This window comes from Phytophthora cinnamomi, assembly GCF_018691715.1.
Source record: "Phytophthora cinnamomi strain GKB4 chromosome Unknown Contig17, whole genome shotgun sequence".
Taxonomy (NCBI): domain Eukaryota; phylum Oomycota; class Peronosporomycetes; order Peronosporales; family Peronosporaceae; genus Phytophthora; species Phytophthora cinnamomi.
The window spans coordinates 938,342-965,115 of record NW_027150950.1 but is presented as its reverse complement, the minus strand read 5'-3'; the positions used below and the strand labels follow the sequence as shown (position 1 = coordinate 965,115).

At 55.4% G+C, this 26,774-nt stretch overlaps 6 protein-coding genes across 6 annotated transcripts; 1 reads left to right on the top strand and 5 right to left on the bottom strand.

Annotated features, from left to right (window-relative positions):
• Positions 1-454: 454 nt before the first annotated feature.
• Positions 455-4,404, top strand: IUM83_04734 (Retrovirus-related Pol polyprotein from transposon TNT 1-94; the record flags this gene model as incomplete). Its single annotated transcript, XM_067928831.1, has 2 exons — positions 455-2,671; positions 2,758-4,404. The coding sequence occupies 2 exons, from the start codon at positions 455-457 to the stop codon at positions 4,402-4,404; spliced, it is 3,864 nt and encodes a 1,287-aa protein (XP_067796177.1).
• A 5,683-nt stretch (positions 4,405-10,087) lies between these two features.
• On the bottom strand, positions 10,088-11,971 carry IUM83_04733 (helitron helicase-like protein; the record flags this gene model as incomplete). Its single annotated transcript, XM_067928830.1, has 3 exons — positions 10,088-10,095; positions 10,151-11,612; positions 11,714-11,971. 3 exons carry the CDS (start codon positions 11,969-11,971, stop codon positions 10,088-10,090), a joined length of 1,728 nt encoding a protein of 575 aa, XP_067796184.1.
• Positions 11,972-12,427: 456 nt separating this feature from the next.
• On the bottom strand, positions 12,428-16,438 carry IUM83_04732 (Integrase catalytic core protein; the record flags this gene model as incomplete). Its single annotated transcript, XM_067928829.1, has 3 exons — positions 12,428-13,589; positions 13,707-15,919; positions 15,998-16,438. 3 exons carry the CDS (start codon positions 16,436-16,438, stop codon positions 12,428-12,430), a joined length of 3,816 nt encoding a protein of 1,271 aa, XP_067796183.1.
• A 329-nt stretch (positions 16,439-16,767) lies between these two features.
• IUM83_04731 (helitron helicase-like protein) lies at positions 16,768-18,411 on the bottom strand (the record flags this gene model as incomplete). Its single annotated transcript, XM_067928828.1, has 1 exon — positions 16,768-18,411. The coding sequence occupies one exon, from the start codon at positions 18,409-18,411 to the stop codon at positions 16,768-16,770; it is 1,644 nt and encodes a 547-aa protein (XP_067796182.1).
• Positions 18,412-20,959: 2,548 nt separating this feature from the next.
• Positions 20,960-23,692, bottom strand: IUM83_04730 (helitron helicase-like protein; the record flags this gene model as incomplete). The annotated part of the gene is made up of 3 exons (XM_067928827.1): positions 20,960-22,000; positions 22,089-22,943; positions 23,045-23,692. The coding sequence occupies 3 exons, from the start codon at positions 23,690-23,692 to the stop codon at positions 20,960-20,962; spliced, it is 2,544 nt and encodes an 847-aa protein (XP_067796181.1).
• Positions 23,693-23,853: 161 nt separating this feature from the next.
• Positions 23,854-24,990, bottom strand: IUM83_04729 (helitron helicase-like protein; the record flags this gene model as incomplete). The annotated part of the gene is made up of 1 exon (XM_067928826.1): positions 23,854-24,990. One exon carries the CDS (start codon positions 24,988-24,990, stop codon positions 23,854-23,856), a length of 1,137 nt encoding a protein of 378 aa, XP_067795980.1.
• Between the last annotated feature and the right edge of the window lie 1,784 nt (positions 24,991-26,774).

The window sequence follows — 26,774 nt, the reverse complement described above, 5'->3', positions numbered from 1 at the left end:
CGTGTGCGTGTGTGTGCGTGCGTGTGCGTGTGCGTGTGCGTGTGCGTGCGTGTGTGTGTGCGCGTGTGCGAGGCTTTGTGGCGGCGTCCAATGCTCAAGATGAGACGCGCAGGCTGCGTGTGCATGAGGACGAGCGCGTGGGAGCGCGTCTGGATGTTCAAGCTGCGTGGATGCGCGGGTGGGTGCATAGTATTTGCATATGTAGGAGTAGGGTGTCTATGACTTTGCACAAGTCTGTATTGCTTAGTGGGTTAGTACTGGGTCTTTGACTCGAAGGTCGTGGGTTCGATTCCCACAGATGTTTGCTTTTCTTTTTGCCAACAAGAGAGCATAGTAGGCAGGCTAGAAGCTAAAACTCACTCAATCAATCTTTTTTTTGGTTTTGCAATCTCGGCCCGAAGCCGTCTTTAAGTGTTTCAAGCTCTACAGCTCGTAGTCCAACTTCCTTTTGGTTATGAGCCCAAGTACCGACACCAAGTTCAAAGTCGAGCCTTTCGACGGCTCGAACTACTCGCTGTGGAGCTACAAGATGAAGATGTACCTGATGTCCAAGGGATTGTGGGATGCGGTCAGCGGAGAAGCCGAGGTGGCCTCGGCGAAGGAGCAGCAAGCGCACGCGGCGATTGTGCTCAACCTCAACGACTCGCAGTTGATGCACGTGGTGACGTCCAAGACTGCGAAGGAAGCGTGGGACACATTGAAAACGTTCCACAAGACTCAAGACATGGCGAACCGACTGTGGCTCAAAGAGAAGTTCTCGGCGTTCAAGTTTACAGCATCCTCCGTCAGCAATCACGTAACGGAGTTAGAGAAGCTCGTGATGGATATGAAGAACGCGGGGTGTGAACCGAGCGAAGAAGACGTCTGTGCGACGATGTTGCGGAGTCTACCATCGAGCTACGAGAGCCTGGTTCAAGCATTTCGCATGTCAGTGAGCGATTTCAAGCTTGCAGACCTCGTGAGCAAGCTGATTGCGGAAGAAGTGCGTCAAAAGGACTCGACGCGCGTCGAAGAGGCGACCGCGCTTCTTGCCGGTAAGGGCAATGGAAAGCAGCAACAGAAGAAGAAGAACACACGCGGGGGACGCAAGAAGGGATTCTCCGGAGCGTGTTTCAACTGTGGCAAGATGGGCCATTACGCGAGGGATTGCCGTTCTAGGGCAAGTCCCGATGATAGTATCCAAGACCAGTCAAACGTTGCGTTTAACGCGACCGGCGCATTTGCGAGCGAGAGCTGGGTGATGGATAGTGGTGCTTCGGCACACATGTGCAAGACACGCGACGCCTTTCACGAGTACTCGGCTATAAAGACTGCGCGCAGCATATTGAGCGCAAAGAACAGTGCGAACTTAAAGATTCTCGGCTTTGGAACAGTTGTTTTGCGTGTCTGGACTGGAAGTTCGTGGATAAACGCGCGGCTGGAAAACACGTTGCATGTTGAAGACTTAAACACGAACCTGTTCTCTCTGACGGCTGCAACAGCACGCGGTATGACCGTGACTATGGACAGCGAGCGGTGCGTTGTGAAACGCGGCAGCCAAGTTGTGGCGACGGGTAGGAAGCAAGGCAAGCTGATGTACCTCAACACTGATGGTGGTGAGGAGTGTCATGTGGCTGAAAACGACGTTGGTCTGTGGCATCGGCGACTCGGTCACGTGTCTTTCAGCACGTTGAACTCCATGGTTAAGGACGGAAAACTCAGTGGTGCGCAAGTTGCACCTGGAACCGTGTGTGGTGTATGCGCGACTGCGAAACAAGCACGCAAGCCATTCAGTTCAACCGAGAAGGAGCTCGAAGCCAGGGAGAGTGCACGCAATGACACCACCGTGTGCTCTGATGTGTTGGGGCCTGTCACCCCCGCATCCAAGTCGGGCTACAAGTATATTGTGAGCTTTATTTTGATGAAAAGCCGTTTTGTGACGATCTATCCACTGCGCAAGAAGAGTGAAGTGTGTGAGGCGTTCAAGAAATTTCTCAAAGAGGCAGAAACAAGCGCGGGCATCAAGGTTAAGGTGTTACGCAGTGATAATGGTGGTGAGTATTGCAACGCAGCAATGGAGACTCTTTGCGACGACAAGATGGTCAAGCAGGAGTTTACGGTACCATACAACCCGCAGCAAAACGGTATGGCAGAGCGAATGAACCGTACTCTGGTCGAAATGACACGCTGCATGCTGAAAGAGAGCGGGATTGACAAGTCGTACTGGTGTGAGGCTATGATGACTGCAGCAGACATTCGGAACGTGTTGCCTAACACTTCAAACCCACACTCAAGTCCGTTCCAACTGGTTTACAAAAGGGAGCCACGTCTGGAGCACATGCGCGTTTTTGGGACCGAGTGCTATGCCCATGTGACCAAGCAAAAACGCAAAAAGCTGGATGACTCGGGTATCAAGTGCGTTTTCCTCGGCTACGCCAAACAGCACAAAGCATATCGACTGGTGGATCCAACTAACGGATCAATCGTGATTTCAAGGAGTGTGACGTTTGCTGAAGCCCCACTCGCTACGGCGCGTAAGGAGGGCAGCCAGGAGGTGATCGATATCATCGGCAACGACGAAGAAGAGGAGCGCACGGAAGAACCCAGCGTTGAGGAAGGTTTCCGCACACCCCAACTCACCCACGCCGGGAACCTGATAATCACAGCGGGCCGACTGACTCTGTGCCGACGCGTGGCTCTAGCACTCCGGGGAGAGATGGCGAGGAGGAGTGGATGGTGCGTCCGGCACGCAAAAGGCGTGGAGTTGGGCGCTACCAGGACGAGTACCCCGGGACTCGACGTGGTGAGTTCAACTTGGACGATTTTGAGGGTGAGTTCGATTCCCTCTACTGTCTACTTACTGAAGACGACGACGGCGAGCGTGCTGTTTCATACGACGAAGTTATGCGCAGCAAGTACAAGGACGAGTGGCTGCGTGCCATGGAAAGCGAGATGAAGTCGCTTGAGGATCACCGCACCTGGACTTTGGTGGATATGCCATCAGACAAAAAGGCAATCGGGTGCAAGTGGGTTTTCCGCATCAAGCGAGACCCGAGCGGAAAAATTATCAAGTTCAAGGCTCGTTTGGTGGCAAAGGGCTTCACACAACGCCCAGGAGTTGACTACACGGAGACGTTCGCTCCTGTAGCACGCAAGGAGTCCATCAACATGGTTGTGGCAATTGCTGCAGAGGAAGACATGGAGGCTGAAAACGTGGATGTTGACACCGCGTTTCTATACGGTGACGTGGACGAGGAACTCTATATGGACCAGCCAGATGGTTTCGAGGACCAAAGCAACCCGACTAAGAAGTGTTTGCTGATGCAAGCACTTTACGGCACGAAGCAAGCGGCGCGTCAATGGAACAGCAAGCTGAATAAGCACTTGGAAAGCCAAGGCTTTCGTCGATCGGCGGCGGATCCGTGTGTGTACGTTCGGCGTTCTGGCTCAAAGTTCAGCATTATTGTCGTCTATGTGGACGACCTCATGATCTTCAGCAAGACGAAAGCAGATATTACTGGGATCAAGGAGGCGCTGAAGCGTGAGTTCAGCATTAAGGAGCTCGGTGAGCTAAAGTACTGTCTCGGCATCGAGATCCACCGCGACCGTGAGAGCAAGGTCATTATCATGAACCAACGAGCGTATATTCAGCGACTCGCAGAAAAGTTCGGTGTAGAAAACTGCAAGGCAGTGCACACACCAGCGGATAGCAACTCGAAACTGGTGAAACCCTCGGAGGACGAAGTTTTCGCGCCTAAGTACCCGTACCGCGAGTTGGTGGGGGCTTTAATGTACCTCGCAACTTGCACCCGTCCGGACATTGCTCAAGCTGTGGGTGAAGTGGCCAAGTTTTGCGAGTACTACAACAAGTCTCATTGGGTGGCCGCAAAAAGGATTTTAAAGTATTTGAAGACGACTCAAGACTTGGGGCTTGTGTTCAACGGCCGGACCAAGGGAGAGTTGTTCGGCTACGCGGATGCGAACTGGGCAGGCGATCTGGACACTCGGCGCTCGACTACAGGCTACGTGTTTTTCCTGAATGGGAGTGCGATTTCGTGGAAGTCGAAGCGGCAACCGACAGTGGCAACATCGAGCACGGAGGCAGAGTATATGGCCTTATACAATGCCACCCAAGAGGCAGTATGGCTGCGTCAGCTACTAAAGGACGTGGGGGCTGAGTGTGTGGGTGCTACTACAATATTCCAGGACAACCAAGGATGCATTGCGCTGGCCAAGAACCCAGCTTACCACTCACGTACGAAGCACATCCACCTGAAGTATCACTTCTTGCGCGAGAAGGTGGAAGACAAGATCATCGTGCTTGAGTACAAGCCGACAGACGAGATGGTCGCGGACGGGTTTACCAAGGCGCTGGCACGACCCAAGCACCGCCAGTTTATCGTTGGACTCGGCATGGACGACTAAGACGCCAGGCACAGCGCATCAAGGGAGAGTGTTAAAGGGTGATGCGTGCGCGTGGCTTCACACTTGGCGCGCCATTGTGTGTGCGTGCGTGTGCGTGTGTGTGCGTGCGTGTGCGTGTGCGTGTGCGTGCGTGTGTGTGTGCGCGTGTGCGAGGCTTTGTGGCGGCGTCCAATGCTCAAGATGAGACGCGCAGGCTGCGTGTGCATGAGGACGAGCGCGTGGGAGCGCGTCTGGATGTTCAAGCTGCGTGGATGCGCGGGTGGGTGCATAGTATTTGCATATGTAGGAGTAGGGTGTCTATGACTTTGCACAAGTCTGTATTGCTTAGTGGGTTAGTACCGGGTCTTTGACTCGAAGGTCGTGGGTTCGATTCCCACAGATGTTTGCTTTTCTTTTTGCCAACAAGAGAGCATAGTAGGCAGGCTAGAAGCTAAAACTCACTCAATCAATCTTTTTTTTGGTTTTGCAATCTCGGCCCGAAGCCGTCTTTAAGTGTTTCAAGCTCTACAGCTCGTAGTCCAACTTCCTTTTTTGTCTTGTCTTGTCTTGTCTTGTCTTGTCTTGTCATGGACGCTGGTGACGCCACGGGCGAATAGCTCCGAGACCCGGAGCCGCGGATCGTCCGTCCGTCCGAGGCGGTCGTTTCCCGGAGTGATGTGCTTGTGGTTTGGTGGTGGATGTGTGCGTTCGGGCTACTGGTGTATCGGGGTAGGCAGACACTCGTGTGTCCTTGTTTGTATTCTTGTGGGCAAGCCTTGCTTGATTTTTGTCGTAGGCGATTTCGGTGTTGGTGTGATGATAGCGACGGGGAGTACGATGTAATGTGCGCACGTTGTCAGTGTGAGAGGGTGTCGGCAATGGTGGAAAGCGGTTGGAGTGGTTTGTTTTGTGGTGACAGTGTGGTTGTATGTGTGTGTTGTTTTGTTTTGTGTGTTTTGTTTTCTAAGTGTGCACCGTTGGTCTAATGGTTAGGATTCATCCCTTCCAAGGATGAGGTCGGGGTTCGATTCCCCGACGGCGCATCTTTGCCATCTCTTGCCGCGCATACGCCGTCTTTACGCCAACAGAAGCCTCTGTATGTCTTGCAGCACGAGGGCAAGCTTCATTGGCATCGGACCGCCATCAGCCTTGGCGATTACCGAACAGCAACGCGCTAACGCACGGAAAAACAGCGAGTGGTTCACGCCACAAGGCACTTCCACAGCTAGGGTTGAGGACCGGGGCAATCTGCAAGAGCTGCTGGATGCTTCGAGGGTGCTGCTCGTAGCGTGCGGCGTGGCATGGTGGCATTCGAGAGTATTGTATTTTGGTTAGGGTTGTGGTTCTGGTGGGTTCGTTTGGCGTGAACATGGCATTTGTCTGGCGCGCCGTTGGTCTAATGGTTAGGATTCATCCCTCCCACGGATGAGGTCGGGGTTCGATTCCCCGGCGGCGCACGCCTTACTTATAAATGCCTTGTGCATGCATACCACCCGCAGGACTCTGTGACTTGTTGTTCGGTGCACCTTTTGTCATTTTTCCTTGCTGATCTTTTCGTTCGTTCCAGGGCCCTCCGGACGGATGCTAGCGCTACACAGACCAACCCAGTCTTCCTTGGTCTCTATAGCGCTGCGCCAGTCGCCCAACAGGGGCCGTTGCGACCAAGAGGGAGTCTACATCCGAGTGCAATATCGGGCGGTCGACCGTCTTACCGCGCACGACGTAGGCGTCCCAAAGAAGGTCAGCGCGGGTCTTGTCTTGTCTTGTCTTGTCTTGTCATGGACGCTGGTGACGCCACGGGCGAATAGCTCCGAGACCCGGAGCCGCGGATCGTCCGTCCGTCCGAGGCGGTCGTTTCCCGGAGTGATGTGCTTGTGGTTTGGTGGTGGATGTGTGCGTTCGGGCTACTGGTGTATCGGGGTAGGCAGACACTCGTGTGTCCTTGTTTGTATTCTTGTGGGCAAGCCTTGCTTGATTTTTGTCGTAGGCGATTTCGGTGTTGGTGTGATGATAGCGACGGGGAGTACGATGTAATGTGCGCACGTTGTCAGTGTGAGAGGGTGTCGGCAATGGTGGAAAGCGGTTGGAGTGGTTTGTTTTGTGGTGACAGTGTGGTTGTATGTGTGTGTTGTTTTGTTTTGTGTGTTTTGTTTTCTAAGTGTGCACCGTTGGTCTAATGGTTAGGATTCATCCCTTCCAAGGATGAGGTCGGGGTTCGATTCCCCGACGGCGCATCTTTGCCATCTCTTGCCGCGCATACGCCGTCTTTACGCCAACAGAAGCCTCTGTATGTCTTGCAGCACGAGGGCAAGCTTCATTGGCATCGGACCGCCATCAGCCTTGGCGATTACCGAACAGCAACGCGCTAACGCACGGAAAAACAGCGAGTGGTTCACGCCACAAGGCACTTCCACAGCTAGGGTTGAGGACCGGGGGCAATCTGCAAGAGCTGCTGGATGCTTCGAGGGTGCTGCTCGTAGCGTGCGGCGTGGCATGGTGGCATTCGAGAGTATTGTATTTTGGTTAGGGTTGTGGTTCTGGTGGGTTCGTTTGGCGTGAACATGGCATTTGTCTGGCGCGCCGTTGGTCTAATGGTTAGGATTCATCCCTCCCACGGATGAGGTCGGGGTTCGATTCCCCGGCGGCGCACGCCTTACTTATAAATGCCTTGTGCATGCATACCACCCGCAGGACTCTGTGACTTGTTGTTCGGTGCACCTTTTGTCATTTTTCCTTGCTGGTCTTTTCGTTCGTTCCAGGGCCCTCCGGACGCATGCTAGCGCTACACAGACCAACCCAGTCTTCCTTGGTCTCTATAGCGCTGCGCCAGTCGCCCAACAGGGGCCGTTGCGACCAAGAGGGAGTCTACATCCGAGTGCAATATCGGGCGGTCGACCGTCTTACCGCGCACGACGTAGGCGTCCCAAAGAAGGTCAGCGCGGGTCTTGTCTTGTCTTGTCTTGTCTTGTCTTGTCTTGTCTTGTCATGGACGCTGGTGACGCCACGGGCGAATAGCTCCGAGACCCGGAGCCGCGGATCGTCCGTCCGTCCGAGGCGGTCGTTTCCCGGAGTGATGTGCTTGTGGTTTGGTGGTGGATGTGTGCGTTCGGGCTACTGGTGTATCGGGGTAGGCAGACACTCGTGTGTCCTTGTTTGTATTCTTGTGGGCAAGCCTTGCTTGATTTTTGTCGTAGGCGATTTCGGTGTTGGTGTGATGATAGCGACGGGGAGTACGATGTAATGTGCGCACGTTGTCAGTGTGAGAGGGTGTCGGCAATGGTGGAAAGCGGTTGGAGTGGTTTGTTTTGTGGTGACAGTGTGGTTGTATGTGTGTGTTGTTTTGTTTTGTGTGTTTTGTTTTCTAAGTGTGCACCGTTGGTCTAATGGTTAGGATTCATCCCTTCCAAGGATGAGGTCGGGGTTCGATTCCCCGACGGCGCATCTTTTGCCATCTCTTGCCGCGCATACGCCGTCTTTTACGCCAACAGAAGCCTCTGTATGTCTTGCAGCACGAGGGCAAGCTTCATTGGCATCGGACCGCCATCAGCCTTGGCGATTACCGAACAGCAGCGCGCTAACGCACGGAAAAACAGCGAGTGGTTCACGCCACAAGGCACTTCCACAGCTAGGGTTGAGGACCGGGGGCAATCTGCAAGAGCTGCTGGATGCTTCGAGGGTGCTGCTCGTAGCGTGCGGCGTGGCATGGTGGCATTCGAGAGTATTGTATTTTGGTTAGGGTTGTGGTTCTGGTGGGTTCGTTTGGCGTGAACATGGCATTTGTCTGGCGCGCCGTTGGTCTAATGGTTAGGATTCATCCCTCCCACGGATGAGGTCGGGGTTCGATTCCCCGGCGGCGCACGCCTTACTTATAAATGCCTTGTGCATGCATACCACCCGCAGGACTCTGTGACTTGTTGTTCGGTGCACCTTTTGTCATTTTTCCTTGCTGGTCTTTTCGATCGTTCCAGGGCCCTCCGGACGCATGCTAGCGCTACACAGACTCACCCAGTCTTCCTTGGTCTCTATAGCGCTGCGCCAGTCGCCCAACAGGGGCCGTTGCGACCAAGAGGGAGTCTACATCCGAGTGCAATATCGGGCGGTCGACCGTCTTACCGCGCACAACGTAGGCGTCCCAAAGAAGGTCAGCGCGGGTCTTGTCTTGTCTTGTCTTGTCTTGTCTTGTCATGGACGCTGGTGACGCCACGGGCGAATAGCTCCGAGACCCGGAGCCGCGGATCGTCCGTCCGTCCGAGGCGGTCGTTTCCCGGAGTGATGTGCTTGTGGTTTGGTGGTGGATGTGTGCGTTCGGGCTACTGGTGTATCGGGGTAGGCAGACACTCGTGTGTCCTTGTTTGTATTCTTGTGGGCAAGCCTTGCTTGATTTTTGTCGTAGGCGATTTCGGTGTTGGTGTGATGATAGCGACGGGGAGTACGATGTAATGTGCGCACGTTGTCAGTGTGAGAGGGTGTCGGCAATGGTGGAAAGCGGTTGGAGTGGTTTGTTTTGTGGTGACAGTGTGGTTGTATGTGTGTGTTGTTTTGTTTTGTGTTTTTTGTTTTCTAAGTGTGCACCGTTGGTCTAATGGTTAGGATTCATCCCTTCCAAGGATGAGGTCGGGGTTCGATTCCCCGACGGCGCATCTTTTGCCATCTCTTGCCGCGCATACGCCGTCTTTTACGCCAACAGAAGCCTCTGTATGTCTTGCAGCACGAGGGCAAGCTTCATTGGCATCGGACCGCCATCAGCCTTGGCGATTACCGAACAGCAGCGCGCTAACGCACGGAGAAACAGCGAGTGGTTCACGCCACAAGGCACTTCCACAGCTAGGGTTGAGGACCGGGGGCAATCTGCAAGAGCTGCTGGATGCTTCGAGGGTGCTGCTCGTAGCGTGCGGCGTGGCATGGTGGCATTCGAGAGTATTGTATTTTGGTTAGGGTTGTGGTTCTGGTGGGTTCGTTTGGCGTGAACATGGCATTTGTCTGGCGCGCCGTTGGTCTAATGGTTAGGATTCATCCCTTCCAAGGACTAGCCGAGCGCCGCCGCTTCGCGGCGGTGGGTGAGGGTTTGGCCACAGTAGTGTGGACCGCCCGCCTCCGCTTCGCTCCGGCGGGCTGGTTGGTTGGCTTATACAACGCTTGACGTTGGGGTATGGGTATGCCCGCCTCCGCTTCGCTCCGGCGGGCGATGGTTTCGTCAAAGGGATGCATTGCTAAAGTGAAACGCACTTCCAAAAAAAGACATGTATTTATGTAATTATGAAGTGTGTACTGCTGAATGCCTACTCCGCCTAAGCATCTTCGAATATCTGCCTGTACACAATGTTGTCAGTGTATGCACCGTCGTCTTCCTCCAGCTCCGGATACTCGATCAAAGCCTTGAACTTGGACCTGGATGTAACTCTCGACAGCGCCACGTAGAGCTGTCCGTGGGAGAAGCAGGGTGTCGCCAGATACAAACCTAGGTTCTGGACGGTTTGGCCTTGGGCTTTGTTGATGGTCATGGCGAACGCTGGTACAACTGGAAACTGCTTGCGTCGCAAGCGGAAGGGGAACTCGCGCGCGTCCCCATCGCTGACGAAGACGATCCTTGGAATTAGAACGTTTTGGCCTAGGCGCTCGCCAGTCATGATGGTAGCATGAATAACGTGAGGCTTGAGCTGGACAACCCGTAGTCGTGTTCCGTTGCAGAGGCCCAAGTCGGGGTTCAGGTTTCTCATCATCATAATTGGGGCGCCTTCCTTCAATGTAAGCTTGTGTGGAGGAATACCGTTGATAGTCACCGAATGCAACACCTCCGGCTCGAAGAAGTTTCCTTCGTTGTCATCATCCACTGAATCCACCGATAGATACTCGCGGGCCTCCTCGGAGAGTCGTTCAGAGACAGCTTGGTTGATGCGGTGCACCACGGCGTTGGTAGTCGTCAAGATGGTCCTGTTGGCGAAGTACTCGTCCGTAGCAACCTCGGGATCGTTGATGTCGGCGTACATCTTATCAATAATGTTCTTCAAACCCCGTGGAACAGCTCCAGGTGTGATTTCTTCGTCTTCAATGTCGTCACCCTCTTCGTAGACGTTGTCGATCAGCATATCGCGCGGAATCTTCACAAAGTCCCTGCCCAGGGACCTGTTGACCTCGTGTCTACCCTCTCCCACTTGTAGGAGAAACTCCGAGAAAGCTGCGAGCTCTGCGGCGGTGCTTTCGTTACTTGCCGATTGTACACGCATGTTTTCCGTGAGATGCAGCTGCTTGAAGTGTCGCCATAGCGTAGATGACTTCAGACACGCGTCGATGGTCTCCGCTGGTGTGCCGCGTACTACCACCGGCAAAATCTGGCGGAAGTCACCGGAAAGTACAAATACTTTCCCTCCAAAAGGTTCCTGGTCGTTACCCATGATGTCACGCAAAGACCGGTCAACCGCTTCGAAGGCGTGCCTGTGAGTCATCGGAGCTTCGTCCCAGATAACCAAACTGGCCCGCTCGATCAACATCTTGAGGCGCGATTGTTTATAAATCGCACACGTCGACTTGTCGTTCAGCTTGAGAGGTATCTTAGCAATTCCACTCGAAGCCACAGCAATCGCGATCTTCCCGGACAGTCGCACCTTCGCCAGGATATGCCGCAGCAGAGTTGATTTTCCTGTACCTCCCGGGCCGTCAATAAAGAACAGCTTGTTGCCTTGAACTGGCGCTTCGGCCGCCTGGATGATTTCGTCGTAAATAGCTCGTTGGCCGTCGTTCAGCTGGCTTTCTTGGTCCACAATGGCTTGAAGGGTAGAGTGCTGGTACCCCTCCAGTTCGCGTCGAATGAGGTTGTTCCGCAGCAGCGAATCCAGCACCAGCCGCGGGTAGTCATCCAGCTGAGGGAGGTCAAAGTCCGCCACTACGTAGCCATTGATTTGGAGCAGGTCGTTAAGGTCCTTGAGTGTGTGGAACCTGATCATGTCTTCCTTCTCCTGTCCTTCCAAGCCCCGGTATGTGTGCGCGAAGTCTTCAGAAAGAACGTCGTAGAATCGATTCCACAGTACGCGAACCTCCGAAACTTGAGAATAAACAATGATCGTCGCGAAGAGCTGGCGGAGTTGGTACGGCATCTTGAAGGCAGCGGCTTCTTCCATACACGCAATCCATTCTGCGTCGTCTTCAAGGTAGCCCAGTTTGAGTGCGGCCTGGCGGTACGACGCATACGTAACACCATCCACTGTCCGAAGCTTGGCAAAGGACTGAGGTCCCTGCGGTGACACAGCAGTACACGCATGTAGAACCTCTCCATGTCCCGAGGGGTCACATGAACCATCCGCCCAAGCGCCGCTTGGTATTGTTTGCGACGAACCCATTTCTTTGCCTTGTCATCCCATCGGAATAGCTTCGGGATGTCTTGGTACACCATGGTCTTTGCAACTTGGTTCTCCGGGGCCTCACTCGCGCACAGTTCGAAGAAGCGGGTCAACATCGAGTGGCGACCACGCGTGAGAACTCGATCCGGGTTGTCGCTCGAACGGAAGGTCACAAATTGCTCGTTCTCCAGGTGGATCGTCAGCTGTACGATGAAGTGCGTCTTGCCTTGAACGGAGAAGTCGAGAAGCCGCATACATGCCTCTATCGGAGATATATACCTTGCGTTCAGGTACCGAAGAATCTCGTTGGGATCCATCCTTGCACCGTTCGACTCCCCGCCAACCGTTTCCACAGTTATTACAGCCTTGTCGGACCCTGAAGAAGGTCGTAGTTGGGTCTTGCACTTGCAGACTTGGTCGTTGACACCGCCGAGGCTTGGGGCGAGGCGAGGAAGGTCACTTGGGGGGGTTGAATCGAAATTCAGAAGTGATTGGATTGTTGGAGCTTACACCCTAGGCTAGTGCTAAAGACACGCGGCCGTGCGTCCTATCAACTAGTGCGTCTAATCAACCATCATTCTACACTGCTCGTCCAATCAACCTACTCGTCTAATCAACGTGTGGTCGTATTGGACCGGTTCGGTTAACCGGTTCGGGTACCTCGGAACTGGTACAGTGTACCAAGGTTCAGTACCCTGCAACACGCCCCCTCAATGCGAACACGCGTGAACGCCGAGCGCAGCCGTCAAGTCCTTGTGGCGTGGTCCGGCAAGTCCCTTGGTCATGATGTCGGCCAGCATGGTGGCAGTCTCGCAGTACTCGACGATCACTTCGCCGCGCTTGACTTCGTCGCGGATGTGATGGTACTTGATGTCGATGTGCTTGGCGCGGCCATGGTTGACGGGGTTCTTGGTCATCTTGATGCACGACTGGTTGTCTTCGAAAATCTTCAACTCGGGCGTGACTCCGCCTGCAGCAACCAGGATCTCGCACAGCAGCTTGTGCACCCACTTGCCTTCTTGAATCGCCAAACTCAGTGCGATGTACTCGGCCTCACTTGTCGAGAGCGACACACTTGACTGCTTCTTGGAACCCCACGAGATCGGTCCGCCGGCGACTTGGAACAGGTAGCCCGACGTAGACTTGCGATCACTAAGATCACCAGCCCAGTCGGCATCCGAGTAACCTTGAAAGTCGATGTCCTTGCCCGGCGAGAAGCGGATTCCGTACGACTTGGTCCCTTGAAGGTAGCGGAAGATGCGCTTGACCGCAATCCAGTGCTCGACTTGCGGGTTCTCCATGAAGCGTGACACGTAGCCAACTGCGAACGCAATGTCCGGGCGAGTCGATGTCATCAAGTGCATGAGTGCACCGACAGCCTCGCGAAATGGCGCGTCCAGCTTGGTCATGGCGTCGCTTGAGACCAGCTTCATGCTGATGTCGACCGGGCTTGCAGCGGGTTTGCAGTCTTGCATGCCGAAGCGCTCCAGGATGTCGTTGATGTAGCGAGCTTGGCTGAGCGTAACACTGCCATTCGCGTTGTCGACCACCTCGATCCCGAGGATGAAGGAACACTTGCCACTGTCGGTCATCTCGAACCGCGACTTGAGCTGGCGCTTGACTTCCGCGATCATTTCCGCCGAGATTCCAGTCACCAAGACGTCGTCCACGTAGACCAGCAACAGAACGCATTCGCCGTCGACGACCTTGATGTAGAGGCATGGGTCGTAGCTTGATACGCGAAATCCGATGGAGCGCACATACTCGTCGAAGGTCTCGTTCCAAACTCGCGAAGCTTGCTTGAGTCCGTAAATCGCCTTGAGCAGTTCCACGCAGTCGAAACCGTCGTCCAGTTCCACGCCTTCAGGCACGCTGCAGAACACCTTCTCCTTCATCAAGCCGTACAGGAACGCAGTCACCACGTCGAGCTGGTCCATCGGCCATCCGAAGTACTTGGCAACCGCAATGATCATTCGCAGCGTGACGTACTTGACCACGGGCGAAAACGTCTCGGTGTAGTCGATGCCATACTTCTGCACGAAGCCTTTCGCGACGAGCCGAGCCTTGAACTTCTCGATCGACCCGTCCGCGTTGCGCTTGATCTTGAACACCCACTTGGTTCCGACTGCGCGCTGGTTGTTGGGCAGTTTGGCGGCGCGGAAGACACCTCGCAGCCGCATTGACTTGAGTTCGGCGCGAATTGCCTTGCGCCACTGGACTTGGTCTGGTCCGTTCACAGCTTCTTGAAACGTCTTCGGCTCCGCGCTGTCACTTGCTTCCACAGCATTCGCACTTGCACGCCAGAACATGGGTGGGGTCGAGCCGTCTTCATCGTCTTCTTCCGATTTTTCTTCTTGCGCCGCCGTAGATTCACGTTGGTCTTCGTCTTCCGAACGTCCAGGCGCACTTGCTTCTTCGAGTCCAGCACTGCGACGAGGACGCCGAACATTGTCGCGATCTTGGTTGTCTGGACGCGATTTGCGCTTCCCCGCCTGCGTGAACACCCTTGTGCCGGAGTCGTCGGAGACTTGCATGTCGTCGAAAACGTCGGTAAGTCGGTTGACTTCTTCACCATCGGCAGCCTTGGAGTCATCGAAGCTGGACTCATCGAATGTGACATCGCGAGAGATGACCACCTGCCCCGCCTCGATGTCATAAACTCGATACGCCTTGGAACGCTCCTCGTAACCCATGAAAATTCCTTCACGAGCTTTGGGGTCCCACTTGAGTCGCTTCTCCTTCGGCGTCAAAACGTAGGCCTTGCACCCGAAGATCCGCATGTGCTTCACGTTGGGCTTGGACTTGTAGACGATCTCGAACGGGGTTTTGTCGGGCGACTTGGGTGACGGCAGACGATTCTTGATGTAGATCGCCGTCATCGCTGCTTCCGCCCAGAACGTCTTGTCCAACCCAGCGTAGTGAAGCATGCTGCGGCCGATGGTCACGATGGTTCGGTTGGCTCGTTCAGCCGTCGCGTTCGTTTGATGCGCATACCGAACCGTGGGCTGCACTTCGATGCCGTGGTCTTCGTAGTACGCCAAGAGCGAATTGGTCGCGAACTCCTTGGCTCCGTCATGGCGCACGAACTTCACCCTGGCATCGAATTGCTTCTCCACCTTGGTGATGAATCGGCGCAAGCAGCCTTCGCTCTCCGACCTGGCTCGCAGACAGAATCCCGACATGCAGCCGCTGGCTTCGTCCGTGATGAGCAGCAGGTAGCGGCTGCCACCCAGCGACTCTTCTTCCATGGGCCCGCAGATGTCGAAGTGGAGGAACTCGAACGGCTTGTACTTGCGCTTGTTCGAGTTGCTTGGGAAGGGCTTTTGCACCATTTTCCCTTGTTGGCACCCACGACACTGGCTTGACTTCTTGGATGATGTCGGCATATTCGCACCCGTCACCATGCCACTTGAGACCATCTTCCGAAGAACGTCATTCGGCGCGTGACCCAAACGCGCATGAAGATCCACCGCGTTGACCGACGCCTTGGACACCGAATTCGCAGCGCAGCTTGGGACTCGGAGCCAGTAGAGGCCGTCGATCAGGTCCGCGGAAGCCACGATTTTCTTCGACTTCTTCTGTGCGATGTGCATTTCAGCACCATCAAACACCACCTTGAACTGTCCGCTTCGGTTGATCTGCGGCACCGAAAGTAGGTTCTTGTTCATGCTTGGCACGTAAAGTGCATCTTGAATGCGGATGTCGCGCTCCTTGCCGTTGGGCAAAGTGACCCGCTGCATGACCGTCCCGACTCCCATGATCTTGGCCGTGTTGCCGTTGGCGACCGTGAGTTCACCTTCGTCGCACACCTTGATGTCGACGAACTTGGCCTTGTCGTTGCAGATGTGGTGCGTGGCACCACTGTCGATCGCCCATGAGTCTTGAAATTTGTTGGTCCTGGAGACTCCACACTCCATAGAGACCGCGAACGCGACGCAGTCGTCATCGCTGTCGTCACGCCACTGGACGTTGTTCGCACCGCGACCAGACCGGCCACGTCGTGCACCTCGATTCTCTTCCTTCTGCTTGGTCCAGCACTTTTCCATGACGTGCCCCGATTTTCCGCAGTACGTGCAGTGGCGACTTTCACGCTCGGCATTGAAGGCCCTCGCAGCATCTTCAATCTTCACCTGAGCCGTCTTCTCGCCCTGCCGCTTGATGTGCTCATTCGTGAGCACCTTGATCACATCTTGAGTGCGCAGCTATGCGTTGCTCATCTCCAAGTTGAGAACGACGTTCTCGAAACTCTTGGGCAGACTCCTGAGCAAGCAGATCGCCACGTCTTCATCCTCCATCTTGGCGCCGATGTTGCTGAGCTTGGCGCTGATGTTGAGGACTTCATTGCAATGATGAAGCACATTGCCGCCTTCTGCCATCTCCATGCTGAAGAGCTGGCGCTTCAGGTAGATGCGTCCAGCCTTCTGCGACCCCCCGTAGAGCGAACGCAGTCGCGTCCAGGCCACCCACGCTTCCTCGTAGTCGTCGACCACATGATGGTAGTCAGCATCCATGTGGAGCAACATCAGGCCGAACGCGATGTTGCTCGACTTGACGTAGTCGTCCTTGGCCCTCGTGTCCGCGAAGCTTGGTTTCGTCTCGCGGTTCACGACGCTCCACACCGACTTGGTCAGGAACACGCCACGCATGTAGCGGTTCCACGTGGCGTAGTTGTCGCCGTTGAACTTGTCGATGGAGATCTTGGTGTCTTGGACAGAGGACATGGTGCTTGGGCTCATAACCTGAAGAAGGTCGTAGTTGGGTCTTGCACTTGCAGACTTGGTCGTTGACACCGCCGAGGCTTGGGGCGAGGCGAGGAAGGTCACTTGGGGGGGTTGAATCGAAATTCAGAAGTGATTGGATTGTTGGAGCTTACACCCTAGGCTAGTGCTAAAGACACGCGGCCGTGCGTCCTATCAACTAGTGCGTCTAATCAACCATCATTCTACACTGCTCGTCCAATCAACCTACTCGTCTAATCAACGTGTGGTCGTATTGGACCGGTTCGGTTAACCGGTTCGGGTACCTCGGAACTGGTACAGTGTACCAAGGTTCAGTACCCTGCAACAGACCCCTTGTAGACGTACTTGTACAGATATTTGACCGCCGTGAGGGCCGTACAAACCTCCACGTTGATATGGCAGTTGTACTTCTGCGAAAGGTAGGGATTGTACGGGACCACCCATTGGTTAATGGTGGCGTTGTCGTACTCCCTTCCCTTGAACTTGAGTACTCCCGGTGGCCGGCGGCGACGTCTGCAGACAGGAAACCCGTTCACGTTTCCTTGGGTAACCTCTACCAACGGCTTCGGGTATCCCTTCGTGCACTTTCCGTCCTTCATGCAGGGGCTGGAGAGGTTCGCCGCGCCACATGGACCATGCATCATGCAAGTGAGGATGGTCTCGTACAGCTGGGGGTTGATCTCGGCGTCCGGGAGCTCCGAAGAGCACAACTTGTCGATGATTTGTCTTGTACGCGGCTTGTCTTCGTCTGCAAGAATAATCAGAATGTGTGCGTGTGGGAGGCCCCGCTTCTGGAACTCCACTACGTAGATCCTCGCCAGAACACGTCCCAGTACGCCTTCATCCAAGTCTTTCAGCATCGCCGCGAGTTTCTGCTGCCAAACGCGGGCTACAATGTCCGGGCGGTCTTGTGCGCTTTGGTTTGGCTCCGGTATCTTTTCCTGGATCTCGTCCCACGTAGGGTTGCACGTCATAGTAACGAAGACGTCCGGTTTCCCGTACTCCCGCACGATAGCCATGGAATCTTGGTAAGACTTGTACATGGCCCGCGGACTCCCCGAATGCGTAGCTGGTAGAACGATGCGCTTGCCGATTTGGTCCAGGAAGTGTCCCGAGCGACGCTGCGGTTCATCGGGGTGCTGGAGCGCCCCAGTTTCGCGGTTGTACTCCGTCAATAGGGCTTCGCCCTCGCGCAGAACCGCCGTGTTTTCACTTAGAAGCGCGTCTCGAACCCCGCTGTACTGATCGGCGCGAAGTTCAGCTTGATGGGATGCCACCCAACGCAGTTGCTCTTGCTCGCACTTGGCTCGTTGATCTACGCAGTACTGCTGGAATAATCGCCCACCTTGGTGCAGTACCGACTCGTCACCGACTTTCTGGAATAACCGGTAGGCTACATGCTCGCGGAGGGACATTTCACGCTTCTTTCTGCGCACCACGTTGTTCGCATACACGTCTGTGTAGGTCCAGCCCAGTTCTCCATGCGGAAGAAGTAGTGGGTACTGCAACGGGTCATACACAGAGTGTGTTTCGAAGAGGCGCAGCAGTGAGTGATCTTTAGTACGCAGAAGGATGTCCCGCGGACTGTCCAAGTTGCCGTCCTCGATAAGAGTCGCTCCAACTTCCGAAACCGTGGGGAGGTTGTGAGTTCGCGGGTTCGACCTCTTTTCGTGTAGCCGGAACACCATATCAACCACCTCCTTTCCTGCTGCCTGGTCGGCGCGCAGCTTCTCCGCGAAGTTGAGAAATTGTTGCGCGAACGGATTGGACTCTTCCATCATTTGCTCGATCTCCAGCAGCGTTCCAGGGTGGAGGTCAGCGAAGATACCTCGGCGTCGCTCCGCACGTTGTTGCATGTCTGGATCGACGATGTAGATCTGGGCAAACTTGGGGGACATGGGCTCGTTCGTGAACGTATCGATACGCGGAAGTAGAGATCCCAAGTAGTGCCCCATGGCTCCTTGAATACGATACGTGTATACACCACGTTGTCCAGCAACGCTCTCGTCTTGGTTCACGTCCCTGAAGTTGGACCGGTTGCTACAGGAAGCCCCAATCGACGTGAAGGCAAACACTTGGTTGTAGGCTCGGATGCGGCGCCGAAACTCGGCGTCCGTGTACAACTGGTGCAATCGCGGAGGCGCAGCTCGTAGTGGGGGTAGTTGCACCGCTCCCTCTAAACAGCAGCCTTTCTTGGACTCTGCAGGCCATTTCCATGCGTTGCAATGAGGGCAGACCGTAGTCGGAGGCAGTCTGTGGCGCCCATCGACGATATTGGCGCCACTGAGCATGGAGACTCTGAAATCCTCCTGGTTCGCGAGTGCATGGCCTCTGCGAAGGGTGCTGCGCCGTATACGCTCCTGTTGTCGCCGCTCCTCTCTCTCCTCCTCCTCTTGAGCATCGCGAACCGTTGCTTGATGCTCCCGGCGGGCGGCCCTCTCCGCTTCGACCACTTCCTGGCTGAGCGCAGACCGACGATCTTCGTGGCGAACACGGTCACGTTCCTGGCGTTCTTGACGTTCATCAGACGTTTCCTGCTGTCGCTGTTGTGCATGTAGCAGGCGGTCGGTCTCCTGCATGATCTCCCGTTGTTGCTCGGTTTGGTTAGCTCTTCTACTGGCCTGTAGTAAACGGCTTTGTTCGCGCGCTGTGCTTCGTTCGGCCTCGGTTAGTAGAGCCCTACGTGTCCGTTGGCGTTCTGCATCTCTACGTCTTTGACGCTCGCGTTGGGATCCCGTCATGTTCGCCCTTCTGGCCCGGGCCCTCTCTCTATCTCGCGCGCGGCGTCGTTCTGTTTGAGACGCCGTCATTGCTGCGCGCCTCCTACGCGCTGCCTCCGCCGGGGTCGGGCCGGGAACTTGCTCCGTTGCGCAGACATCGGCCGCTACAACTGTAGGAACAACAGGCGCTGCTGCTGGGGCCGCAGGCTGTTCTCTGCGGACTGGTGGAGGCTCAGCAGACGTGATCGCGACCGTGGTGTGACTCTGGACTGCCGTGACCGTTGCAGCTGTGTCTGCCACGTTAAGCGCTTGAAATTCCTTGTTCAAGTTGTATCGTTTAGCCCTCCGACGCGCTTGGCGGCGCTTTTTCGCGGCAGGCTCCTCTGGGGCAGCCGGGGTTGCGTTGATACGCTCGTTGTCCCGCAAGGCCTGCTCGATCTCCTCGCGCGTCCATTTCCTTTTCGTTCGAGCCATTCTGGCCTGTGTACACGCAACAGAGTCACATGACGCGTTAGACATAAAGTCTAAGAACACCGTCGCCATTTCCAGGGTCCTATACACGCGCCCCGCCGCGGACACAGAAGCGCAAATAGGTGCGTCCACCTAAAGCGCCGGTCCCATACACGACCACTGGCCCGGAGATGAGGCAGGTCACCCAGCTTCGCCGAGATCTGCCCCATTTACCCCGGATTGGTATGAGATTTCCCACGCCGCTGGCCGGCGGACGTGGGCACCTCAGGGTCGCGGCTCCCAAGAGCGGTCGCTGCGGCAAGGGCACGCGCAATCCTACGTCGGCGGCGGGTGCCAGCTGCAGTCTTTCTTATCATCTTAAAATGGGTATTGCTACCCACTTTAGAGAAAGTAACGGTCAGTATAGTGGAGAGCTGCAGTACCCAAATGCCATTCCCCAAGGTAATTAAACCCGGGGTGCAGGTAAGTGAGCAATGTTGCAGGTTCGGGACGACCTGCCTGGCATCTGTGCGCCAACGGGGGAGTCTCGACTACATGGCCGTGTCGTGGAACCCACTGCAACTCCCCCGTGGCCCCACCGGAGTAGGCACCAGGCCGCCCTTAATCCCACACTATAATACCTCGACTGCCCTGAAGGTACCAGTTATCCCAACAGGCGGAACTCCCGAAACCGACACTTCTATTACAGTTAGGAAACTATGTAGCTAAGCGTACCTTAGTCCCTGTGCGGCGCTCGCGTCCTGTGGGGCTCGCTGCAGCGCCCGACGTCCGAGCGCTTCCTCGCTCCGCGGCCCGCGAAATCCAAAAAAGGAAATGTGAGCGCTGAGGCAAAATCGGCCAATCACAGCGCGTTATAATTATCACGCATGGCTATGTTGTAATATCGGGCAAACATAAGCCAGTCCGGAAGATGGTGAGATGCCATAGGGCAGGTTACTAATGCGCTAATGCAGGGCGGTAGGACGATGCGCTACGGCAGGCTGATGCCCCAAGGGCGGAATACGACGGACTTACAGACAGACACACCGGATACTCTGTTAGTTGTAGTAGACTAGCCGAGCGCCGCCGCTTCGCGGCGGTGGGTGTGGGTTTGGCCACAGTAGTGTGGGCCGCCCGCCTCCGCTTCGCTCCGGCGGGCTGGTTGGTTTGCTTATACAACGCTTGACGTTGGGGTATGGGTATGCCCGCCTCCGCTTCGCTCCGGCGGGCGATGGTTTCGTCAAAGGGATGCATTGCTAATGTGAAACGCACTTCCAAAAAAGACATGTATTTATGTAATTATGAAGTGTGTACTGCTGAATGCCTACTCCGCCTAAGCATCTTCGAATATCTGCCTGTACACAATGTTGTCAGTGTATGCACCGTCGTCTTCCTCCAGCTCCGGATACTCGATCAAAGCCTTGAACTTGGACCTGGATGTAACTCTCGACAGCGCCACGTAGAGCTGTCCGTGGGAGAAGCAGGGTGTCGCCAGATACAAACCTAGGTTCTGGACGGTTTGGCCTTGGGCTTTGTTGATGGTCATGGCGAAAGCTGGTACAACTGGAAACTGCTTGCGTCGCAAGCGGAAGGGGAACTCGCGCGCGTCCCCATCGCTGACGAAGACGATCCTTGGAATTAGAACGTTTTGGCCTATGCGCTCGCCAGTCATGATGGTAGCATGAATAACGTGGGGCTTGAGCTGGACAACCCGTAGTCGCGTTCCGTTGCAGAGGCCCAAGTCGGGGTTCAGGTTTCTCATCATCATAATTGGGGCGCCTTCCTTCAATGTAAGTTTGTGTGGAGGAATACCGTTGATAGTCACCGAATGCAACACCTCCGGCTCGAAGAAGTTTCCTTCGTTGTCGTCATCCACTGAATCCACCGATAGATACTCGCGGGCCTCCCCGGAGAGTCGTTCAGAGACAGCTTGGTTGATGCGGTGCACCACGGCGTTGGTAGTCGTCAAGATGGTCCTGTTGGCGAAGTACTCGTCCGTAGCAACCTCGGGATCGTTGATGTCGGCGTACATCTTATCAATAATGTTCTTCAAACCCCGTGGAACAGCTCCAGGTGTGATTTCTTCGTCTTCAATGTCGTCTCCTTCTTCGTAGATGTTGTCGATCAGCATATCGCGCGGAATCTTCACAAAGTCCCTGCCCAGGGACCTGTTGACCTCGTGTCTACCCTCTCCCACTTGTAGGAGAAACTCCGAGAAAGCTGCGAGCTCTGCGGCGGTGCTTTCGTTACTTGCCGATTGTACACGCATGTTTTCCGTGAGATGCAGCTGCTTGAAGTGTCGCCATAGCGTAGATGACTTCAGACACGCGCCGATGGTCTCCGCTGGTGTGCCGCGCACTACCACCGGCAAAATCTGGCGGAAGTCACCCGGAAAGTACAAATACTTTCCCTCCAAAAGGCTCCTGGTCGTTACCCATGATGTCACGCAAAGACCTGTCCACCGCTTCGAAGGCGTGCCTGTGAGTCATTGGAGCTTCGTCCCAGATAACCAAACTGGCTCGCTCGATCAACATCTTGAGGCGCGATTGTTTGTAAATCGCACACGTCGACTTGTCGTTCAGCTTGAGAGGTATCTTGAACGTCGAATGCGCTGTGCGCCCACCCATGAGCAACAGCGAAGCAATTCCACTCGAAGCCACAGCAATCGCGATCTTCCCGGACAGTCGCACCTTCGCCAGGATATGCCGCAGCAGAGTTGACTTTCCTGTACCTCCCGGGCCGTCAATAAAGAACAGCTTGTTGCCTTGAACTGGTGCTTCGGCCGCCTGGATGATTTCGTCGTAAATAGCTCGTTGGCCGTCGTTCAGCTGGCTTTCTTGGTCCACAATGGCTTGAAGGGTAGAGTGCTGGTACCCCTCCAGTTCGCGTCGAATGAGGTTGTTCCGCAGCAGCGAATCCAGCACCAGCCGCGGGTAGTCATCCAGCTGAGGGAGGTCAAAGTCCGCCACTACGTAGCCATTGATTTGGAGCAGGTCGTTAAGGTCCTTGAGTGTGTGGAACCTGATCATGTCTTCCTTCTCCTGTCCTTCCAAGCCCCGGTATGTGTGCGCGAAGTCTTCAGAAAGAACGTCGTAGAATCGATTCCACAGTACGCGAACCTCCGAAACTTGAGAATAAACAATGATCGTCGCGAAGAGCTGGCGGAGTTGGTACGGCATCTTGAAGGCAGCGGCTTCTTCCATACACGCAATCCATTCTGCGTCGTCTTCAAGGTAGCCCAGTTTGAGTGCGGCCTGGCGGTACGACGCATACGTAACACCATCCACTGTCCGAAGCTTGGCAAAGGACTGAGGTCCCTGCGGTGACACAGCAGTACACGCATGTAGAACCTCTCCATGTCCCGAGGGGTCACATGAACCATCCGCCCAAGCGCCGCTTGGTATTGTTTGCGACGAACCCATCTCTTTGCCTTGTCATCCCATCGGAATAGCTTCGGAATGTCTTGGTACACCATGGTCTTTGCAACTTGGTTCTCCGGGGCCTCACTCGCGCACAGTTCGAAGAAGCGGGTCAACATCGAGTGGCGACCACGCGTGAGAACTCGATCCGGGTTGTCGCTCGAACGGAAGGTCACAAATTGCTCGTTCTCCAGGTGGATCGTCAGCTGTACGATGGAGTGCGTCTTGCCTTGAACGGAGAAGTCGAGAAGCCGCATACATGCCTCTATCGGAGATATATACCTTGCGTTCAGGTACCGAAGAATCTCGTTGGGATCCATCCTTGCACCGTTCGACTCCCCGCCAACCGTTTCCACAGTTATTACAGCCTTGTCGGACCCCTTGTAGACGTACTTGTACAGATATTTGACCGCCGTGAGGGCCGTACAAACCTCCACGTTGATATGGCAGTTGTACTTCTGCGAAAGGTAGGGATTGTACGGGACCACCCATTGGTTAATGGTGGCGTTGTCGTACTCCCTTCCCTTGAACTTGAGTACTCCCGGTGGCCGGCGGCGACGTCTGCAGACAGGAAACCCGTTCACGTTTCCTTGGGTAACCTCTACCAACGGCTTCGGGTATCCCTTCGTGCACTTTCCGTCCTTCATGCAGGGGCTGGAGGGGTTCGCCGCGCCACATGGACCATGCATCATGCAAGTGAGGATGGTCTCGTACAGCTGGGGGTTGATCTCGGCGTCCGGGAGCTCCGAAGAGCACAACTTGTCGATGATTTGTCTTGTACGCGGCTTGTCTTCGTCTGCGAGAATAATCAGAATGTGTGCGTGTGGGAGGCCCTCTTCTGGAACTCCACCACGTAGATCCTCGCCAGAACACGTCCCAGTACGCCTTCATCCAAGTCTTTCAGCATCGCCGCCAATTTCTGCTGCCAAACGCGGGCTACAATGTCCGGGCGGTCTTGTGCGCTTTGGTTTGGCTCCGGTATCTTTTCCTGGATCTCGTCCCACGTAGGGTTGCACGTCATAGTAACGAAGACGTCCGGTTTCCCGTACTCCCGCACGATAGCCATGGAATCTTGGTAAGACTTGTACATGGCCCGCGGACTCCCCGAATGCGTAGCTGGTAGAACGATGCGCTTGCCGATTTGGTCCAGGAAGTGTCCCGAGCGACGCTGCGGTTCATCGGGGTGCTGGAGCGCCCCAGTTTCGCGGTTGTACTCCGTCAATAGGGCTTCGCCCTCGCGCAGAACCGCCGTGTTTTCACTTAGAAGCGCGTCTCGAACCCCGCTGTACTGATCGGCGCGAAGTTCAGCTTGATGGGATGCCACCCAACGCAGTTGCTCTTGCTCGCACTTGGCTCGTTGATCTACGCAGTACTGCTGGAATAATCGCCCACCTTGGTGCAGTACCGACTCGTCACCGACTTTCTGGAATAACCGGTAGGCTACATGCTCTCGGAGGGACATTTCACGCTTCTTTCTGCGCACCACGTTGTTCGCATACACGTCTGTGTAGGTCCAACCCAGTTCTCCATGCGGAAGAAGTAGTGGGTACTGCAACGGGTCATACACAGAGTGCGTCTCGAAGAGCCGAAGCAGCGAGTGATCTTTAGTACGCAGAAGGATGTCGCGCGGGCTGTCCAAGTTGCCATCCTCGATAAGAGTCGCCCCAACTTCCGAGACCGTTGGTAGGTTGTGGGTTCGTGGGTTTGACCTCTTCTCGTGCAGCCGGAACACCATATCAACCACCTCCTTTCCCGCCGCCTGGTCGGCGCGCAGCTTCTCCGCGAAGTTGAGATATTGTTGCGCGAACGGATTGCACTCCTCCATCATCTGCTCCATCTCCAGCAGCGTCCCGGCGTGGAGGTCAGCGAAAATACCTCGGCGACGCTCCGCTCGCTGTTGCATGTCTGGATCGACGATGTAGATCTGGGCAAACTTGGGGGGCATGGGCTCGTTTGTGAACGTATCGATACGCGGAAGTAGAGAGCCCAAGTAGTGCCCCATGGCTCCTTGAATACGATACGTGTATACACCACGTTGTCCAGCAACGCTCTCGTCTTGGTTCACGTCCCTGAAGTTGGACCGGTTGCTACAGGAAGCCCCAATCGACGTGAAGGCAAAAACTTGGTTGTAGGCACGAATGCGGCGCCGAAACTCGGCATCCGTGTACAACTGGTGCAGTCGCGGAGGCGCAGCTCGTAGTGAAGGTAGCTGCACCGCTCCCTCCAAACAACAGCCTTTTTTGGACTCTGCAGGCCATTTCCACGCGTTGCAATGAGGGCAGATCGTAGTTGGAGGCAGTCTGTGGCGCCCATTAACGATGTTGTCGCCGCTGAGCATGGAGACTCTGAAATCCTCCTGGTTTGCGAGTGCATGACCTCTGCGAAGAGTGCTGCGCCGTATACGCTCCTGTTGTCGTCGTTCCTCTCTCACCTCCTCCTCTTGAGCGTCTCGAACCGTGGCTTGATACTCCCGAAGAGCCACTCGCTCTGCTTCCGCTTCTTCTTGCGTCAGATTAGCCCGACGTTCTTCCTGGCGAACGCGTTCGCGTTCCTGGCGTTCTTCACGTTCATCTGGCGTTTCTTGCTGGCGTTGTTGGGCGTGTTGTAGACGATCGGTCTCCTGCATGATCTCCCGTTGTTGCTCGGTTTGGTTAGCTCTTCTAGCGGCCTGTAGTAAACGGCTTTGCTCGCGCGCTGTGCTTCGTTCGGCCTCTGTTAATAGAGCCCTACGTGTCCTTTGGCGTTCTGCATCTCTACGTCTTTGACGCTCGCGTTGGGATCCCGTCATGTTCGCCCTTCTAATTCGGGCTCTCTCTCTGTCTCGCGCGCGGCGTCGTTCTGTTTGAGACGCCGTCATTGCAGCGCGCCTCCTACGCGCTGCCTCCGCCGGGGTCGAGCCAGGAACTTGCTCCGTTGTGCTGACATCAGTTGCTACAACTGTAGAATCAACAGGCGCCGCTGCCTGGACCGGAGGTTCTTCTCTGCGGATTGGTGGAGGCCCAACAGACGTGTTTCCGGCCGCAACATGACTCTCGACAGCCGTGACAGTAGCGGCCGTGTCTGTCACGATAAGCGATTGAAATTCCTTGTTTAAGTTGTATCGTTTAGCCCTCCGACGCGCTTGGCGGCGCCTTTTAGCGGCAGGCTCCTCTGGAGCAGCCGGGGTTGCGTTGATACGCTCGTTGTCCCGCAAGGCCTGCTCGATCTCCTCGCGCGTCCATTTCCTTTTCGTTCGAGCCATTCTGGGCTGCGTACACGCAACAGAGTCACATGACGCGTTAGACATAAAGTCTAAGAACACCGTCGCCATTTCCAGGGTCCTATACACGCGCCCCGCCGCGGACACAGAAGCGCAAATAGGTGCGTCCACCTAAAGCGCCGGTCCCATACACGACCACTGGCCCGGAGATGAGGCAGGTCACCCGGCTTCGCCGAGATCTGCCCCATTTACCCCGGATTGGTATGAGATTTCCCACGCCGCTGGCGGGCGGACGTGGGCACCTCAGGGTCGCGGCTCCCAAGAGCGGTCGCTGCGGCAAGGGCACGCGCAATCCTACGTCGGCGGCGGGTGCCAGCTGCAGTCTTTCTTATCATCTTAAAATGGGTATTGCTACCCACTTTAGAGAAAGTAACGGTCAGTATAGTGGAGAGCTGCAGTACCCAAATGCCATTCTCCAAGGTAATTAAACCCGGGATGCAAGCAAGAGAGCAATGTTGCAGATTCGGGAC